The following is a 19,976-nucleotide window of genomic DNA, read 5'->3' on the forward strand; positions in this document are numbered from 1 at the left end:
GCCCCTTCCATCATCTGTAGAGTCAAAGTGCTTAATCATACATGAAAATAGTGCTTAAAAAATAGGTGCCAGTACACTTGAATGACTTCACACTTGATGTGACACCTGGCAGCCGGATGACACTTGGCCTGGTGACACCTCCGGGCACATTTGTTCCTGTGATGACTCTTTTAGATGGGAATTTTGTTCGATTTGGAGAGATTTCCTCTCATTTCCTGTTGTATCTGCAGAAACAGAAAGTGAAGAGCAGAGGCCTAGCTATGAATCATGGGGTCTCATCCAAATTTTGCTATGAGGAAATCTAATCTTATCCAAAATTAGCACAAATTGACCTACGCTTAAAACATAACCATAGGTCGGAGTTGGATGGACTGACTGTTCTGAAAATCTGGCCAACAGCATGAACAGCTATTATTATTCAGTGTTTTTAGTCTTGCTGTAACCTCCGCTTTCTACTCATCTATACAGAAATAATATTCTGCAGCATACATAATTTATTAATCTGTTTAAGGACCGGCTAGCACAGCAGCGCGCCAGATAATCAGATGTAAGCGCGCGGCAAAGGCGATGTGTTAAATAAGGTCATTTTCATTCCCGTCAAGATACCTGTCAATCTTTTTAATAAAAACTAATAACAGAAAATGTTAAAGCGACATTAAACCCTCAGATTTTTTTACATAAAACAATACTGTAATGTGCGCCTTACTGTCATCCATGGTAGTTTCCCTTCTCTTTGCTGCTCTTCCTTTTAAAAGCGCGGGGGGGGGGGGGGGGGGGGGGAACCTGACGGCATACCTGATCCCGCTGGGCCAATATCTCACCCTCTCTTTGCTGGTGTCCATCACCAAGATGGCCGCTGGCAGTGAAGTACATCCCAGATGATGCCACACCATGGACGTCATAATGCATGCACAGAGCCCGCATCGGGTGACACCCACCCTGGCGCTGTTGCTGCATCCAAGCCACCTGAAAGTAACAGTGGGAGCATATCTGATAGTGGTAGAATAAAGCCTGCACGATGGGAAGTTGACGCAAAGTAAGGTTTACCGGTTTAAACCTGGTGCGTGTATTGTGCCCAGTGTGGAATTTCATTCACTTTAGAGAGAGTTCCTCTCACTTCCTGTTGGGTCTCTGTGACACTTATTGAAGGGAAATATCCCCAGCAAGACACAGAGAGCACAAAAATAGCCCAGTAGGAGTCTTAACCCTTTCCCTACTCTACCCAAAACTAAAAAAGAAACATGTTTTAGCTTTTTGTATGTTTGGCTTTTTGTATGAAACGTGCCATGTAGTATCACAAGAGTGGAATAGAGACAATCATATTTTTACAACTGCCATCTTATGTCTGATATAGGATGCTCTTATAAAGCTGGGGCCCCTCCCGCGCCTTCTCAACGACATCAGCCTAGCGCTCAGGAACCCCCACATCCAGCGACAACCAAGTCATCAAGAACGGCTACCACCTCCCAAACCCGTCGTATTAAGGGGACCGTCTGCGGAGCTTCAGGGCTACATGGCACGGGACCTCAACAGGTACAGTGTGTTGAAGGTGCCAGTCACCTAACCTTGATGCATAATGCGATCCAGAACCACACAGCACGGACACATACAAAATATATCTACTATATGCCCAGGTTCTTTGTAAAACATAGGGAACTTTTGAGCATTTACAGGGTTATTCACAAAAGGGTGAAGGGTTTGGAGAAGGCAGGAGAAGTGAACTATCTAGGACAACATAGCTGAACTGGAAAGTGAGCTGAATTGGCAAATATTTCCAAATCAGCTATTTTGGCCTAGATTGTTCCCTTCTGCCTTCTCCAAACCCTTCACCCTTTAGTGAATAACCCAGTTAAAGTGTACCTGTGCCCAGACTATAGACATTACATTATTTGCATAGTCCTAAACTCCAGCATACTTTGGCGTTCTGCCCAATACTTCTCTGTAGGCGCAACAAAATCATGGACAGTGAGCCCTGAATATCATGCCCTGTGTCATACAGTGATTTCTCTTTATTATAGTAAATGTTTACCTAGTTCGTCCTAGGATGTGGATCTTTATCAAAAGGTATATTCTGAGGTTTCTACCCCAGGACAGGGGTAGAAACAGGGGTGAGACAGTGGTTCACAGCAGTCAGGTGTGATTCAAGACTGCAAACAACAATACTAAAATGGATTCTTGGTCTATATTACAATTATGTGATTCATGGAATTATCTTTTTTAAATGTTGTGTTTCCTCAGCTCCATTGACATGAACCGTCTACCTTCACCCACTAAGGACAAGTCCTCAAAAGATATGTTCTTTGTGTCACGCCGCCCCCTCACCCGCTCATCGCCCGCCTATTGCACCAGCAGCTCAGACATCACAGAACCCGACCAGAAGATGCTGAGTGTGAACAAAAGCGTGTCCATGTTAGACTTGCAGGACAGTCGCATGAACAGCGTGTCCAACCTGCAGGCCGTAGGGGACATGCTTAACTCCAGCCAGGCCTCCATATCCGCGGGGCTCCGCCCGGGGGGCCGGCTCTCCCAGGGCAGCGGGTCTAGCATTGCGGCTGGTCTGCGTCTCAGTCAAATGGGGGTCACCACCGACGGGCTCTCGGCTCAGCAGCTTCGCATCCCCTTGTCCTTCCAGAACCCGCTCTTCCACATGGCCCCCGACGGCCCCGGCGGACCACCCCCTCACCCAGCTCCTCATCGGCCGGACCCTGGAGCTGACGCCTTCGCCCCATTCCACGGCTACAGCAAGAGCGAGGACCTGACCGCCGGCAAGCACCTGCTGCACAGCCACAGCTACAGCGACGATTTCAGCCGGCAGGGGTCAGAGTTCAGGTACCGGCCCCACTAGGGGGCAAAAGATTTGGGGCCGCAGGTGGGGAGAGTAGAGAGGTGGTATAAATATCATCAGATAGAAATATATAAATCATATATGTATATAGCACTATATATTTATATATAGTTATTCTGTGTTTCTGTCCATCACGTGCTCTTTGATAGTCCTAATCTTTATTAAAGAATGGAGGGTGTTGTTCCTGCGTGAACACATCTCTCTTTCCCTTAGTTTTATGCAGCTTTATTAATTACATACTGATTACACAGATCTATATTTAACGCAGCCAGACAGCTGGGGGGCGATGAGATAGTCAGTGTTCACAGTATCAAAACCAGCTCTTGCAGGCCCATTTACACTTGTGCGTTTAAAAAGTGAACCTGTAGCAATGTTAACCTATCGATTCAGGCATGAGAATCGCCTGCAGGAACCTTTTACATGTTCCTGAGCACCCCAGGAGCCCCCAGTTTTAAAAACCTCAGGGCTAGTCCCCATCCCATTGCATCTCCCATAGCAATGCACCATGCCTCTCTCACCAACAGAGAGGTGGGTGGGCATAGCATGCTCTGACCCTGAAGTACCCTGGAGTTGGAGGCTTCCGGGTTGCACAGGAAGACAGGAGAAAATGAAAGGCATGTAAAGTGTCATTTTGGTCCTTCCTTGCTTTTTTTTTTTTAACTTATGCTAGCTCGATAAGGTTTACTTTGCAGCAGTTTAACTGTAAATACTCCGGCATTTTTATCCATGCGGTGCCTCTTGTCATGCGTTGTGTTTCAAACACATCGAAGTGCATTTAGTATGCATGTTATGGGGAAAAATGAAATGCAACTCTTAAAACTCATGGCACCCCCTTTGCTGCATACGTAGTCTATTCATATATATTCCTTTTAAAGGCACCCAAGCAACACTACAGCTTGCAATTGTGTTGAAAAACTCAGCGCATCAAAATGTACGGTGTAGACTGCACTCCTGCACAAAGGCAATGGATCTTTTTCGTGCTTTGGGTGCTGTTTTTATAAGTGTAAATGGGTCTGTAAGAGGATCTGTCATTTTGCAAGTAAGCACCTAGGTAATGTGGACTAGTGGCAAGGATTTATGAAGCTGCCTTTGCTATGGAGGGGTCTTTAAACTATGCATGCTGTGTACAAATGCAGCCCCCTTTCAGCTGAAGCTGGTTGCCTACTGAAAATCCCCCCAAAATTCTCACAGAGGGATTCTCACGTTCGACTGTAGAGTAGACCAACCATAATACGATGGTTCCCATAGAGCAGGGGTAGCTACTACAAATCCCGGCAGGCTTTGCAAAAGAGCCGCTAGCTTGACTCCCATGAAGCAGATGCATGATGGGATTTGTAATTTCACCACAGCTGGAGGGCCGAAGTTTGGCTACCCCTGCCATAGAGAATATTTTCAGGGTTATTCACAAAAGGGTGAAGAGTTTGGAGAAGGCAGGAGAAGGGAACAATCTAGGACAACATAGCTGATTTGGAAAAATTCTCCAATTCAGCTCACTTTCCAGTTCAGCTATGTTGTCCTAGATCAGGGGTAGCCAAACTCAGGCCCTCCAGCTGTGGTGAAATTCCATGATGCATCTCTCTCCGGGAGTCATGTCTGTGGCTGGGAGAATCTTGCAATGCCTCATGGGATTTGTAGTTCCACCACAGCTGGGGGGCCAGAGTTTGGCTACTTCTGTCCTAGATTGTTCACTTCTCCCTGCCTTCTCCAAACTCTTCACCCTTCTGTGAATAACCCTGTTTATGTTCACTCTGTAATATCTAGTTTCCCCAGCAGGTGGTGCAATGGTTGAAATCTCAATATTGTAGCTCACAATTCAGATAAAACAAGGAATGGCGTAAGATGAGGATGCCTCTGTGTTAATACATAATATGCCATACAGGTTGGTGAGAAAGGATTAAAGCAATCAGAAAGCCCACACTCCTATCAGTGCGTAGCACAGTACAGCCATCCTAAAGCAGAAGGCACTGTATGGCATGTCTCCTTCTGCATATCCCAAAACAGGCCAGAGGCAGCCATGCTATTAGCTTTTTTTTAGGAGGCGACTCCATATTTCTCTCTGTAAAAGCTTACCTTGTAAAGTGTAATTCTGGTGTATTATGTAGCACAGTAAAGTCTTCTTAAAGCAGAATGTATTCACATGAATCATTCCATCTCATATCCTAAATAATCAGGGGAGTATTCCTCATTCAAGGACAGTGGGCTAAGTCATGCAAATCATTGTTTTGTGCATGGCTCCACCCACTGTCCTAAAATGAGGAATAATCCTCTTATTTTTGGGATATGAGATGGAATGAGAAATGTGAACTCTTTCTGCTTTAGGGCCAGTTCACAATATCTGCGTTTGAGCTGCGCTGGCCATTTACTCCAATGCAGCCCGAACGCAAGAGAAGGCAAATTGCTTTGTCGTGGATGGGCTGGTACACACCACTGCGTTCCAGTGGTGTGCACTTAAAAAAAAAAGTACGGCATGCAGTAATGCGGTTTAATGGAAACCAAAGCTCAAGTTAAGGGTGGCACTAAAAACCTTGATTCCACAGTACACAATGCTCTAGGTGCTGCATACAGTATGTACTTGCATATAAGATGACAGGTCTCCTTTAAGGGCTGGTGCACACAGGTATTGGCATTCTGCCCCAACTGTCCATTCGTGCATTTAGCTCTCCTGGTCCCCATTGAGATGGTTGTTCCGGATGGTGGGAAGGATGGAAACATCAGGATTAGAAATATGGTACACTACTAGGATCAGGTGTGCTGCAGCGCAAAAGCACAGTGAAAAAGGAGGAGAGAGTAGTGTGACAGAGGGATGAGCTCATCAGTCTGCTGCTTCTCCTTTGACTGTCCAGTCACAGGCTGGGGGAGGGATGAGACCTGTAAGTGTTACGTATCTGCAGCAAAAAAAAACGAGGTCTCCTCTCCTGCCAGACAGGGCTGTGCTGTGTGACAGAGCTTTGCAAATCTCAGGCCTGAATGTACAGAAATATAAATCCCTTGGCACGTAGGGTATGTATTCAATTTCTGCATTTAGCTGTTTGCCTGGAGTTCAGCTTTAATTGAGTCAGTAACAAAAGAAAGATCCCAAAACTTTAACATTTAAATAGAAAATAAAGATGTCATGACTAGCCAAGACGTCATACACAGACAGATATTAAAGTTCACCTGTCATGTCTACCAAAGTGTATAAAACGCTTATTACGGATGAAGTGCCCACCACTACCTGAACTTCTTTAAAGCCTCAATAGGATGCTGGATCCTAGGCCTGGCCTGTATACAGGGCCTCTGGGTCACTCCATGTTGATAAAGAAGAACTCAGGATAAAGAAAAAGCAGCTTTACTCACCTTATCCTCTATACCACAGCAGTCAGCGCCCACCTCTCTTCCCCTCCACTTTGGATGCTATGGAATGTGGAATGTCCCTCTGCATCCTCACATCTAATGCAAGTCAATGAACCAGCATAAGACATAATGGTGTCAGTGGTCCTTAGACCGCCATAGCCCAAGGGAGAAGAGACTGTGGTGACCGGTCTAGCAGCCTGGCAGGACTGAAGATCAGATGAGAATATCTGCTTTATTTGAGCCCCCCTAGATAAATCGAGCGCTGTACCCTTGCAGTTCGGGTGTAGCCACATTGCAAGGGCTAGTTTTTTTTAAACTCAAAAAGTGAACATTTGCTATGTGGTAAGGAACATCCAGGAAAGTTAATTGTGCCTAAGCAGTACCCTGAAAATGTACCCTTTGTCCAGAAGTTCTCCTGAAAAGTAGTAAAAGTGCACTTCCTGGTATGTGAGTGTGCCTAGGCACTCCTGTTCTGTAGCCTCATAGCTGTATATCTGATGTGCGAGATCTAAGGCATTGCTGCATCTGACTGCTAATCTCATGAGATTTTGGGTGAGATTTGGTGATGTCACTATTGTGCTGCTCACCGTTCTCCTTGCTGGAGGCTCTGACATGAGGAAGCAAAGACCTTCCTCTACCAAAATGGTTGCCCCCACACAGAGACGCAGAACAAGGCATGGTGCAGAGGAGACCACTGGCAATTCTGCTGACCAGGGGCATCCCTAGCTTTTTTGCTGCCTAATGCGGCAGGGTGGGGTGCATAACACCGCGTGCTGCCGAGCTACTGGCAACCAGTGGCGTCACTGGTTGCCAGGAGCTGGGTGGGACGCTCTGGCTGTTATCCTGCTGAGCTCTTGTCAACCAGTGACGTCACTGGTTGCCAGGAGCTGGGTGGCACTCTGTGGCCGCAATACTGCTGAGCTCCTGGCAACTAGTGACATCACTGGTTGCCAGGAGCTGGGTGGCACTCTGTGGCCGGAATACTGCTGAGGTCCTGGCAACTAGTGACATCACTGGTTGCCAAGAACTGGGTGGGATGCTCTGGCTGGTGTCCTGCTGAGCTCCTGGTAACCAGTGACATCACTGGTTGCCAGGAGCTTGGCGGGGCACTTAGTGTTCCAGAGTGCTAAGAGCTGGGCATAGAGATGTGTGTGGCCCTTACATACCCCCCTGCCCGGCTCTTAGCAACCTGGGACGCTCTAGCTGGAAATGGGTGGCAGGTCCAGTGCAAACATTGTGCAGCAGAGCGCTGAGTGTTCTCCTAAGACTCCATAGTAGTTGATGTGCCTACAGTTGAGTTTCCATCATTGCTGAGGTCTGTTTCCACCATCGAGGACGACTGCCTGTTATGGGATGTATTTATACTCTGCTCCCAGGAGAGCTAAATGCAGTTAGACAGTCTTGGGCGTTGGTAGGCACAAGCCCTTAGGGCCACAGGTAGGACCTCCATTATGAGATCGGAGGTAAGCAGACTCAGTATAGGAAGTTGAAGAAACAACTGTTTCCTTTGGATATTTGCACACAGGTGGGTTCAGTGAGCCGGAGCTACTTTCCACCTCTGTCAGCTTTTTGGTTTACGGCATGTCTATAAGTAATATTATGCTGTCCAAATAGTCCAACTGACTTCCTGGCGTACTAGACTAGAAATCTCTTTATGATTATCACTGTAGGTATATATCTGTTGTCCATTGGCTACTATGAGACACCCCCCACACTGACCTTTGCAAATGATCCTGGGTAACCCCCAGTTCATCCCAAAGCTCACTGATCCCTTGGCCTTCACCCAATGGACACGTCATGGCTTCCTTAACACCAAAACTTTAGTGATTGCCTCCAGAGTCAAATCCTTTGACATAGACATACGCTCCCCACAAAAGGTCTGTGAAGGTTCTCATTCATCCACGTCATGGTATATGTATGAAAAAATAAATCAAGGCAACTTGCCCTGCTGTATTTTTCTTGAAGAGGTTTCGCTGGTCATCTGGCTAGCTTTCCCAGATGCTGACCAGCGTAACGTCTTCAAGAAAAATACAACAGGTCCAGCTGCCTGGATTAATTTTTTACAGATATCCCCACAAAAGAATTTTTCCACCATTTCCTCATATCATCACTTCCCCCGACATACGGCATGTTTTCAGCAAGTATTTCTTTATAGCCACCATTGTAACATGTTTCAGAAAGTCACATGGTGTAGCTTTCACATTTATACATACTTTATGCATATACTTGTATTTTATCCACAGATCTGTAGGGTCTTCGTCCTACTACCTACCTTTACAGTCTGCATACCATCAGTAGAGTCAGCAACCTGGCTATGTAACTACTGAGCTAAGATCAATTCAGTGGCGTTACTAGGGGGGTGCGGCCCGCACCCGGGTGACACCATTGGAGGGGTGACACCAAAATGACTGACAGTCATTTTGGTGTCACCCCCTCTGAAAAGTCGGGCACTCAGTCATGGACAGAGAGCCTGACAGTTGCATGAGAGAGGAGAGGACCTGGAGGCATACCTCATCCCACCGGGTGAACATCCCCTCCTCTCTCTGCCGGCGTCCGTCACCAAGGATTAATTAATTCCTGTGTAGGATATAGCCAAAATCATTGAATCAGCAGACTACCCTAATGCCCACACGTGTTCCTGAGCCGTCATGATTGAAAGAACTGAAATCCAATGAATGAAAGGGGCGGGCCAGGGACAGTTAGGTTGGGGAGGAAAGCTCTAGATGATGCTGAATGTCCTACAGCCAGGAAATGAGGTGGACTCTATGTGACATATCTGAGTGCAATCAATTTCAGTCCAGGAGAGGAGCCGGTAGAACGGCCCAAGACTGAATGGAATGCCGGAGTTCAGCTCAGGTCCACACGGCCATTTGTGTGTACACAGAGGCAGGAAAAGGTGGGACAGAGGCACCCGTGTGCAAATCCGCTATTACAGCCAGCTGGTCAGCTACCCTTAGGGACATTGAGCACAAGTCTCCATATGTGTCTGTCCAGGCAAAAACAAGCCTAAATGATCAAATTATTATTAACCTCTTTCTCGCTGTTATGACCAATCAGATGGTCCGTAGTCCGAAACCTAGATATAACTTTCTCCACCCACGCAGAGCACACAAAGTCCGTGTGCATGGGAGAGCAGACTTGGACCCGCTTATTAGTGTGCATGCTTATGTTCTTGTAGTGACCCTGCAGTTCCTGCCACAGTCATATTGATGGGGGCAGTAGGTGATTGCAATGGCTTCCAGCTGTTGATTACTGTCATGTGACAGCTGATCAGCTGACAGGTAGCGTTGTCTATATGTGGTGTGTTGCTCAAGGTAGGCCTCCCTTTGCCTTTTAGAGCCAAGGAGTAAATAGACTTCTACACTAGGCCTGAGTGCTTTATAATTTGACTGTAAAAAGAGATCAAAGCACAATGAAGATTATTATCCTGCCGTTTAGGTGGATACATAGACATTGAGGCTCAGCTAAAAGAACAATGGGCCAGGTGTGAAATCTCAATGTCAGGCAAATATTTCTTATAAAAAATGTTAATTCAGTCATGTCTGATTCAGGGCTCATTCACACGGGATGTGCACATGCATACAGCATGCAAACCCGTGCAGAGACCTGGTGCTGCGTGTACGAGGACGCGGCTACACGCAAACCTGACCCTGCACATCTGTGAGGGTCCAGGTGCCCGCACTTGAACACACACTGTCTGCATGCAAGTGCCGGCACATGGAATCACACAGATGTGCAGGTGCGGGTCTGTGTGTAACCGCATGCAGCCGCGTCCTCTCATAGGGAGGCATAGGCAGCTACATGCAATTACACGCAGCAAACGGAAGAAGGTCTCTGCACGGATGTGCACGCCTGTTTGAATGAGCCCTAAAACAGTTAGATGCATACAGGGCCGGATTTACTCTCTCTGCTGCCCCAAGGCCAGGTTCCTCAATGCGCCCCCCCTCCCCAGTGGAGAATGGCAACCAGATTATTATTATTATTTTTTTGTATATATATCATTTTGTTTCTTATTATTTTTTACTTTTTAAACACCTATTAATTTTTTTATTTAAATTATTACTTCCTATTTTTTTGTTATTTTTATTTATTTATTCAAAAAAAGTTTTTTTTACTTAAACTTTATTGCTATCATACAGGCGCTAAGGCCCCATTCACACATGACCGTTTTGTAGCGCGTCCTACGCTCGATGAACGCTCTACAAAACGGTCAAAAAAATAAATAGCATTGTAGTCAATGGTATCGTTCCCACCTGTCCGTATTTCCGCCCGTCCCGAACGCACTACAAAACGGCCCACGCCTGAAAAGGTCCCGGAGCGTTTTTTGCTGCGTATTGGTCCGTTTTGTAGGGCGTTTTCCATTTGTATACTGCCAAGTAGCCTTTGGAATCGCGCGACGGTCGCGCGACTTTTTTAACGCGAATCGCGGTAAAAAAACCGTGTGACGGTCGCGCGACAGACGCGCATATTACAATACGCATAGGTGTGAATGGGGCCTAAAAAGCCCCTGTGTGATAGCATTTGGCGGTGACAGGTTCTCTTTATTGAACCTGTCACCTCCAATACAGGAGTTCTAGCGCATCATTGTGCTGGCTACACTGTGACAGCTGAGAGGGAAAGGGCTGCGAGTGCAGCTCTCCCCTTAACTATTTACACGGAGCAAAGCGGAGAACGGACGCTCTCCATCCTGAGGATCCCCGGCCGGCGGAGAGAGGTACACAGTGGCGGCCTTGTCCGAAGTCCGGCCCTGGATGCATATGAAATCCTGCTACTATTCAGTGTCTGAAATCCATCTTTACATTTAATTAAAATTCAATGAACACTAGAAATCAGAGAGGAAGGGCCAGCAATGTGAGCCAGTCAGGTTCTTCTACCATCGTCCCAACAGTCAAACATGGAGCTTAAAGGGAGAAAGAACACTGGGTAACATCATCATTCTGGTGCGGCTCCTTCATTGTCCAGCAAGTAGTCCTGAGGACAGGGAGGTGACCAGGCTCTATTAGTTCTTCGTAATAAAGAAAAAGTGAGGTCCCCCACCTGACTAAACAGTACAACGGTAGTGTGTGGCTCACAAGAGAAGAATATGTAGCTCAACTGTGTAATTTGCTTGATGGCTAGAGTTTGGTTTTAACTATATGTTGCATTGGGAACATGCGTTTGGACTCTGATTGGTTGAGCTAAGCTTCATGTCCATAGCAACCAAACAGGTCTTATCTTTTATTTTCTGACCTTCACCAGAAAAATGCTAAAATCTTACTGGTTGCCATGGGTAACATACGCTTTGTACTTATTAATGACCGCCAATTCTATAATTGTTTAACCAGCAGAGGGAGCACCAGAATCGTACTGCCCCCCGTGTCCCTGCCCCTTCCATGTTAGTTGTTACATCCTCAGAGATGGCTTGTTTTGCCGAAAATATATCAGTAGTTTTAAATGTTTTGGTGCCTACATAAGTTATCTGTCGTGTGCATTTTGGGGCCGACACTAGGCTTTAACACCATGTTTTTTTCCTTCTTACACTACAGCAAGAGGCAGCTTTCCCTCCAAGACAATCTGCAGCACATGCTGTCCCCCCCTCAAATTACCATCGCCCCCAGCGTACAGCGAAGGCCGGACACGCAGCCCCCTCCCCTCCACAGGGGCAAATCCCAACAGCTGACGGTGCAGGCCGCCCACAAACCCCGGCCAAGCAGCGGTAACCTCCTGCAGAGCCCAGAACCAATGTATGGAGCTGCCAGACTGAGACAGCAGTCAGTGGAGAAAGACGCTGGAGGGCTTAAACCCAGTATAACCAAGCAGGTACCGTGATCCGTACACCTTTCATCTGTTCCACAGTCTACTGCTGCTGTGTGTTTGGTTGGGTTGTTCATAATGTTTGACGTTCCTCCACCAGCACTCACACACGCAGGCCACGCTGAACCCAGTCACTCCTGCCTCGGAACGCACAGTTGCCTGGGTGTCTAATATGCCTCATCTCTCCGCCGACATTGAAAGCGCTCACATAGAAAGAGAGGAGTACAAACTAAAAGAGTACTCAAAGTCCATGGATGAGAGTCGCCTTGAGAGGGTGAGTACAGCTGTCCTCTACCCATTACTATTCAGCATGTTACACAACAGTTACTCTCTGCCATCCTGTCCTACTCCTTATCCACCATCCTACTCCACTTGTCTTCCATCCTCCTGTCCTGGCCTTCTTCCACCATCCTGCCCTATGATATGCCCACCATCGTGCACAGCCTCTCTTCCAGTATCCTACTATGCTTCTCTTCCCTCCTCCTGTCCTGGCCTTCTTCCACCATCCTGCCCTAAATTGTGCTCACCATTGTGCACAACCTCTCTTCCAGTATCTTACCCGGTCCTTTTCCACCATTCTGCCTCACTTCCAACATTTGTTTCTGCCCCTTTTCCACCATCCTGCCCTGCTATTTTTTCACTATCCTGCACTATCCTTTTTTGCCAATCTGTCTAGCTTCTCTGTCACCATCTGTCCCGCTTATCTTCCACCATCCTGTCCTCTTTCTCCTGTTCCAATCCTACCCACTTCTCCTCCATCCTGTTCTATTTCTCTTCATTGAGTCCTACCTCCTTCTCCATGATCACATCCTGGTTCACTCCCATCCCATCCTGCTTCTCCTTCACTATTCAGTTGTCTCTTTTCTGAACCTATCATGGCCTACTTCGCCACTATCCTGTTCTCTGTTTCTTCATTGAGTCCTACTTCCTCCAATATCCTGTCCGGCTTCTCCATGATCACATCCTGCTCTACTGCCATCTTGTCCTACATCTCTCCCTTCCCATTCTGCTACTCCTTCACCATTCAGTCCTCTCTTTTCTGCACCTATCATAGCTTGCTTCTCTATTATCCTGTTCTATGTCTCTTCATCGAGTTCTACTTCCTCCAATATCCTGCTCAGCTTCTTCTTTATTAAACTCTGCTCTACTGCCATCTTGTCCCACTTTTCCACCATCTCATCCTGCTTCTCCTCCACCATACCATCCTTCACCATGCCATGCTGCTTCTATTCCACCATCCCATGCTGCTTCTCTTTCACCACCTCTCTTCTGCTTCTATCCTGGTCTACTTCTCCACCATTCTGTTCTTTCCAATTTTATGGAGTCCACTTTTCTTCCATTAACCTTTACAATCTCTTCTTCATCACTGTGCTCATTCCACTACTTGTCCTTGGCCATCCCATCCTGCTTCTCTTTCACCATCTCGCGCTGCTCTTCTTTCATCCTGTCTTGTGTCTTCTTCAGTATTTCATATTATTTCTGCTCCACCATTTTGTCCTAATTCTTTTCCTTTTTTTTGTTCTGCGCCTTTAGCACCTTCTTCTCCCCTTCTCTTCTTCAACCCGGTCTTGCTTCTCCTCTACTGCCTTGTCATTCTTTTATTTTGCCTATCTTGTCCTCTCACTCCTCTACTCCTTTCAATTCAGCCTAACTCTTCCTCCATTATCCATCCACCTTTTTTCGAACTGGTTTTCAACTGCTTCTCCCCCACCATACTATCTACTCCTGCACCATCTTCTTGTATTTTTTCTCTTCTCTTGTCCTCTCCTACGTTTTCTCCACCATCCTTGACTACAGCTCCATTATAGTGCCACACTTCATCATTATCCAGTCCTTTGTATACACCAACCATCTTGTCTTTTTTTATCAAACTTTTATAACTTCTTCCTTTCTGTCCTCTCTGTCTTTCCAATTACTGATGTCACATTGTTCTCTCCTCTATATTTCTCAGTGCCTGTCCTCACCTCTCCACCTCCTTCAACTCTCTTGTCTCTTTCCTTCCATCTTTCCACTTCTTTCTCCTCCTCCCTGTCTCGCCCACCTTGTAGGTAAAGGAGTATGAGGAGGAGATCTATACTCTGAAGGAAAGGCTCCTGATGTCCAACAAGAAGCTGGAGGAGTACGAGCGTCGCCTTTTCTCCCAGGAAGAACAAACTAGTAAAATGCTGCATCAGTATCAGTCTCGGCTAGAGCAGAGTGAGAAGCGGCTCCGGCTGCAGCAGGCAGAGAAGGATTCGCAGATCAAGAGCATCTTAAACAGGTTAGAAATGGTAAATACTCTATTATTTACTTCTGGGGATTGGAGGGGGGGGCGGGAAAGGGGATCCTCTGGAACTGGGATCCCCTGTATTTGACACAATCATCAGATAAAGCCTAATGTATGACTCACGAATATCACATAATGTAGGACCTTTAACGGCCTTTGCATTTGTTCATTTGGTAACTTTGTTCCCTTTCAATTGCCCCCTCATCTTTTTTTTTTTGTTGAGTATCCTAATCATCACTCACCATCTTTCATATTTTTGGCTCAAAAATACGCTCTGGCCAAACTTTAAAATGTTTTTTTTTTTTTTTTATGAACTAAGGGCAGATAGCCCACCCATGGGTTCCTGGTGTTCATAATGCCCAGCTCAGTAACTCCTTATGGCTGTCTGTATACTTTTCTAAATACCCTTGACACTGGACGCTGACTGTAGCTCTCAGTGAGGAGTAAGCACGGCACATTTAAATGCGTCCCCCTATTTGGCTTTACTTACTTTGTCTGAGCCCGACTCATTAGCATGAGAATCAGATGTCGCCTAAAGCCTGAAAGATGCTGCCCTGTCAATTGCCTAACGTCGCACCCAGTCTCCCAGCTTTTGGGTGTGCATAACAGTATCAAATATCGGAAACTTCTTTGGTACTTGGCTCTGTTATTTGATGGGAGATGGTATGTGACGTTAGGCAGTTAAAGGGCAGTTACTTGAGAGAACCTTCAATCCATGACCCTCAAGCTGAACACTCACACAAGCTAAGCAACGGGAAATACATCAGCAAATATAAATCTTCATAGGTAAGCTTTCACATTTATCATTTAAACCAAACCTGTAGGTTTGTGCAGGTTTATTAATGCCCTACTGCCCAGCAGAACATCCTCACCTTTTCACTTGGAAGAAAGTAGAGCATGTTTGTGGTATGGAGGAGCATGCGACTCATTCCTCTAAAACCTCATGTGACAGAACTAGCGATTGGTGGTAATTGGCCCAATGCTGGCACATGGGGACAGGCACAGAACCGTCAGCCCTGTGTAAGCTCTGAGTTGATCAACTTGGAGCTTGCACAGGCCTTTTTTTTTTTTCATACTCTTGGCAGCTGAACAGAGAAGCAGCAGGCGAGTTGAAGAAAAGTAAGGGGTGTGCAGATGCAGAGGGGGTCATTAAAGTAAGCATGTGTACACTGGGCGAATGTCGGACAGTTTTTAATGTACGGGCCGAATGTCGCACAGTGTGTGAGGCTGTCGACTCCCTTTAAGCCGGCATACCTCGATCAGCTGATCGAAGGAGCCTGCTGGAAAATCTTTGTGCGATCAGAGGCGGCAGCCAATGAGCTGCCCGCTCTAATCGGGTACTCTGACAGGTGCCGGCGGCACTTGTCAGAATACAATGCAAACAACGGCGATTCCTCGATCGACGCACTGTTTGTGTTCATGGAGGAATCGCGTCAATTTTTTTCATTCTGTTCCAGCATTTCTAAGATAGTAGTTCCGCAGTTGATTTTACTTATTGCCTGGAGATGCTCTGTAAATGATTCTACACTTTTAATCCTACGTTCCATAACTCCTCTCAGTAAAAGATAAGACAAGTTCAAGTTGCTACTAAACTCTGCATGTCATTGTCGCTCTTCGTACTACCTTTTTCAATAAACTGGTTAGTCTCTGCAAAATGATATATAGTTATGGCTATAAAATGGTCATTGAAGAAACAGACATCAGCGTGGTCCTAGCACGACTATTTCTAACCCCATGGAGTGTCTTCTTCCGGCGGACACTTAGTAGAAAGTCACTCGCACTCCAACAAGGTTCTTCGGTTAATGCTTTTTATTCACAACAGATGTGTCACATTGTTTAGCGACGTTTCGGAACCCTATAGGTCCCTTCCTCAGGCAAACAAAGTGCTCTTCCGATGGTACACAGCAAGGCCCATGGTTTATTGTAGGACAGCCCCGTTGGAGAGTTTTCTCCCTATAGTGTTGGATCAGATCATTAGCTGCAGATGCAAAATATATGAAATAGGTTATATTTTGTATCTTCAGCTAATGATCCAATTCAACGTAACAGTGAGCATCCTCTCCAACAGGGCTGTCCTGTAACGAGTCCTTATTTTAGTCTTCTGTCATCCCCTGCACAGCAGCACACAGAATAAGAGAAGGTTAACAGTATGAGCCAATCAGGTTTGCTGCATGCACATGTGCTGACAGTAAACATGCTGACAGAAGAGATTGGAGTGAGCAGAGATGGTGGCCTATCAGTATGCTGCTGCTCCTTCATGATCCAATCAGTAGGTGGGGAGGTGACACCACTATATTCCTTTTTGCTAACAGAGAAAGTGGTGCCATCCTGCTAGCTGTGCTGTTGGGAGCAGGTATATGAATCACAAAAGTGGCTGGACAGGACCAGAAATCCTTTGAAGTTCAAATAGGGTTATGAGGTGTATTCAGCTGTTTCCCTGGAGCTGAGTTAAATGATGCATCCATTGGAGCTTGAAAGATTCAGCCACCAAATGATCTTTCTTGCAAAATCCTGTGATACAAACATGATTGTTCTCACAGAGTGAAAGTGCATGCTTGTGTCTATGGAAGGGGAAGCAGCCATCCTCAGACAGAAAACCCTAACGATTGGCTGGCCAATTAATACTCTCCTCCTCAGAAAGCCATGTTAGCCGTGACCTAATAGGGCCTACAGACATATCAGTGTTTGCGTTGTTGCGGTAAAAGCCTAAATGCCAGTAAACCTGAACACATTTACTGTATATATTGATTGGTGATCGGTACGTAAAAGTTATATCTCCACAAATTTGAGATATTTGGTATTGTATTTACATTCAGCGATTTAGGGCTCAATCTCCCCAGATGCACTTGAAAACAGACTCGTCCTTAAAGGAGGACAGTGCACCTGTCCTCCTTTAAGGACAAAAAGAAGGGCAGTGCACCTAAAATGCTGCATGAAGGACTTTTCTCCAATGCAATGCATTCGCTGGATTTTCTCACGTCTCCTTTGGGGAAATGCTGCATGATGACCAATCATGATGACCATCATGACCCTAGTCCATGATGACCCCAAGATTCCAAATGCTTTCTGCACTGTGTTCCAATAGGAATAACGGACAAATAGACAGCTGTGTATTGCAAACCCACCCATACTTGGTTTCGGTCAGTCACCCTGAGCTCTCACATAGGGGTGGGAGGATAACCCCCAACCTTGTGTAAGTTGCAAATTGGAGCTTACTGTCTATGATCCTGGTGGGTGAATGGAGCAGTGGAGGAACGAACGATGGATAATTATAACCAGCTTCTTTTATTTGATGCCTGTTAATTAGTGATGAAGCTGGACTTGGTACCAACTCAGTTCGCCCAAGCCTGCTCAAAACTTTCCCCCCCTCAGTTGCAGGGAGGCACATTCCCTTCCCCACAGCTATAGGTCACAAAGGGGCAACCGCCCCACCGCAACCGCCACCATAGATTGGGTTGGGAGGAGGGGTGGTGGCCAGGGCCGGATTTACTCTCTCTGCTGCCCCAAGGCCAGGTTCCTCAATGCGCCCCCCCTCCCGCCAACCCTCCCCATAGAGAATGGCAGACCTGCAGGCTGCATACAAGTGATCTCGGCGGGATCACTTGTACAAAACAAGTGGCGGCTTCCCCGCTGTACATTTAGCTCTGCTTGCCCACAACAGGGCTAAATGTAGAAAACAACTACCCGCCCGGCACCCGGAACTGCATGTCCCGGGCATCGGGAGATAGGAATTCCACACCCCTACTGCCCCTCTACTCCCTGCTGCCCCAAGGCCGGGGCAGCAGGGAGTAGAGGGGCAGTAGGGGTGTAGAAGTGTTTTGTTATATTTGTTCCATAAGAGAAAAACAATACCCAACGTTCCTACTGATACCCCAGCCCAGCGCTTCCAAAACGCTTAAAAAAAACAAAAAAGTTTTGGCTGGAGTTCAAATATTTTTTTCCCCAATACGTTCTGCGATTGAACAATGCTCCGTAATTCTCCCTTTCTCCCCGCTTGTCGTCTTCCAAACAGCTTTAATCAGTCACATTTTCCGGTTCCTTTAAATACATTATCCCGCCGCCGCTCTATTAGATATTTTCTGTCCTCAAACCCCTCACAGCCGAGAATCTTCCAGCTTTCAGGGAAATGGGATTCCTCGAATCAGAAGGGGGCCGTAACAAACAAAATGTTCCAGCCTGAATAATAGCCTCTCGCTCTCGTTGCCGCTAGACGCCACCGCGCTTAATCTGTTTACGTGGAAATTTTGCTACGTATCCCTCTATTTATCAGAGGCTGAAAGATTGCAGCAGAAACTCGGCACGACGGAAGAATGGAAGCTTATGTCAGCATTATTCAGAGCAGACGAGGCGCGCCCCCCAACCACCCCCCTCCCCCCCCGTGTTAAAGATCGGGATACAGGGGCTATCGATTTGGCCGCGCTCTGCCCGGTTTTGATGCTCAGTCTCGCCCGGTTTAAATCCCGTTTATAAGAATTTGACATGGGAGGTCGTGGTGTGGAACTGTGGTGTATAAAATGGTGGAGCACAGACGGAGATACAAATCTGTTAGCGGGTTTAACATGGAGCTCCAAATTCACGTTTTTGTTTTGTACAAAATGGGGGAGTGTTAGAAACTCTGTCCGATTTTCAGTGTAGTCTCTGTACCCCTTAAAGCTGACCTCCGGTCTTCCCTTCAGTCTTGCACAGTTGTACCGGCTCCTCTCCTGGACTGCAATGGCTTCCTCTGATTTCACTGCACACTGCAAGCTTCTCATAATGTGCACTAGAAGCTGCAGCAATTCAGACAGAGCCCGCCTCCAGGCTGGAGAACATCCAGCATCATCTAGTCTTTTCCTCCCCAGCATGATTGTTCCTGGCCCCGCCCCTTTCATTTGTTGGAATTCATGGAGGCTCAGCATCACATGTGGGCATTACCTGCATGGAGATGTATTCAGTATACATTTTGTGATGTGTATGCTGTGTTATGTTTGTGTGCTTTGTGCAGTGTGTTTCCTCCATGTGCTGTGCATACCGTGTGCACTCCATGCTGTATACGGTATTCTTGTGTGTGCTCTGTGCACTCCATGCTGTGTACTGTATTCTTGTGTGTGTTGTGTGCACTCCATGCTGTATACATTATTCTTGTGTGTGCTGTATACGGTATTCTTGTGTGTGTTGTGTGCACTCCATGCTTTGTACTGTATTCTTGTGTGTGCTCAAAATGAGTGCATCACTCATTTTGAGCTTGCTCACACAGGGCTTGGGAACAAAGTGCCTGGGAGCTAAGTGGCGTTAAAAAATTGGCGTTTAAACAATTGAAGTTTAACAAGGGCGGTTGTAACTTCTTCCAGGGCGGTGGTATAAATTAAATTTAGTTTAACAAACAAGTTATTGACCGTACCACTTGTGAACCATAATTTAACCCAGGTTGGTAGTATAATTCAGTATAATTTATTTATCTTAATCTAATTTAATTTAAATTATTTAATTTAACAAAAATGCTGTATACATTATTCTTGTGTGTGCTGTGTGCACTCCATGCTGTATACATTATTCTTGTGTGTGTTGTGTGTACTCCATGCTGTATACATTATTCTTGTGTGTGCTGTGTGCACTCCATGCTTTATACATTATTCTTGTGTGTGCTCTGTGCACTCCATGCTGTATACATTATTCTTGTGTGCGCTGTGTGCACTCCATGCTGTATACATTATTCTTGTGTGTGCTGTGTGCGCTCCATGCTGTATATGGTATTCTTGT

The 19,976-nt window shown here is 46.3% G+C and overlaps 1 protein-coding gene across 4 annotated transcripts in view; it reads left to right on the forward strand.

The window, feature by feature from the left end:
• The window catches only part of SYNGAP1 (synaptic Ras GTPase activating protein 1), a 214,219-nt gene that overhangs the window by 175,329 nt on the left and 18,914 nt on the right, over nucleotides 1–19,976 (forward strand). For 2 of the 4 annotated variants that reach the window (XM_018558134.1, XM_018558137.1), the window contains 5 exons: nucleotides 1,355–1,533; nucleotides 2,239–2,829; nucleotides 11,704–11,977; nucleotides 12,072–12,245; nucleotides 14,020–14,241. In XM_018558134.1, coding sequence (XP_018413636.1) covers nucleotides 1,355–1,533; nucleotides 2,239–2,829; nucleotides 11,704–11,977; nucleotides 12,072–12,245; nucleotides 14,020–14,241 — 1,440 coding nt within the window. The remainder of the gene's footprint in view (nucleotides 1–1,354; nucleotides 1,534–2,238; nucleotides 2,830–11,703; nucleotides 11,978–12,071; nucleotides 12,246–14,019; nucleotides 14,242–19,976) is intronic. The other 2 variants (XM_018558136.1, XM_018558135.1) reach the window with 2 other exon arrangements.

Source organism: Nanorana parkeri, unplaced genomic scaffold, assembly GCF_000935625.1.
Source record: "Nanorana parkeri isolate BGI_ZX_2015 unplaced genomic scaffold, ASM93562v1 scaffold321, whole genome shotgun sequence".
NCBI classification, from domain to species: Eukaryota; Metazoa; Chordata; class Amphibia; order Anura; family Dicroglossidae; genus Nanorana; species Nanorana parkeri.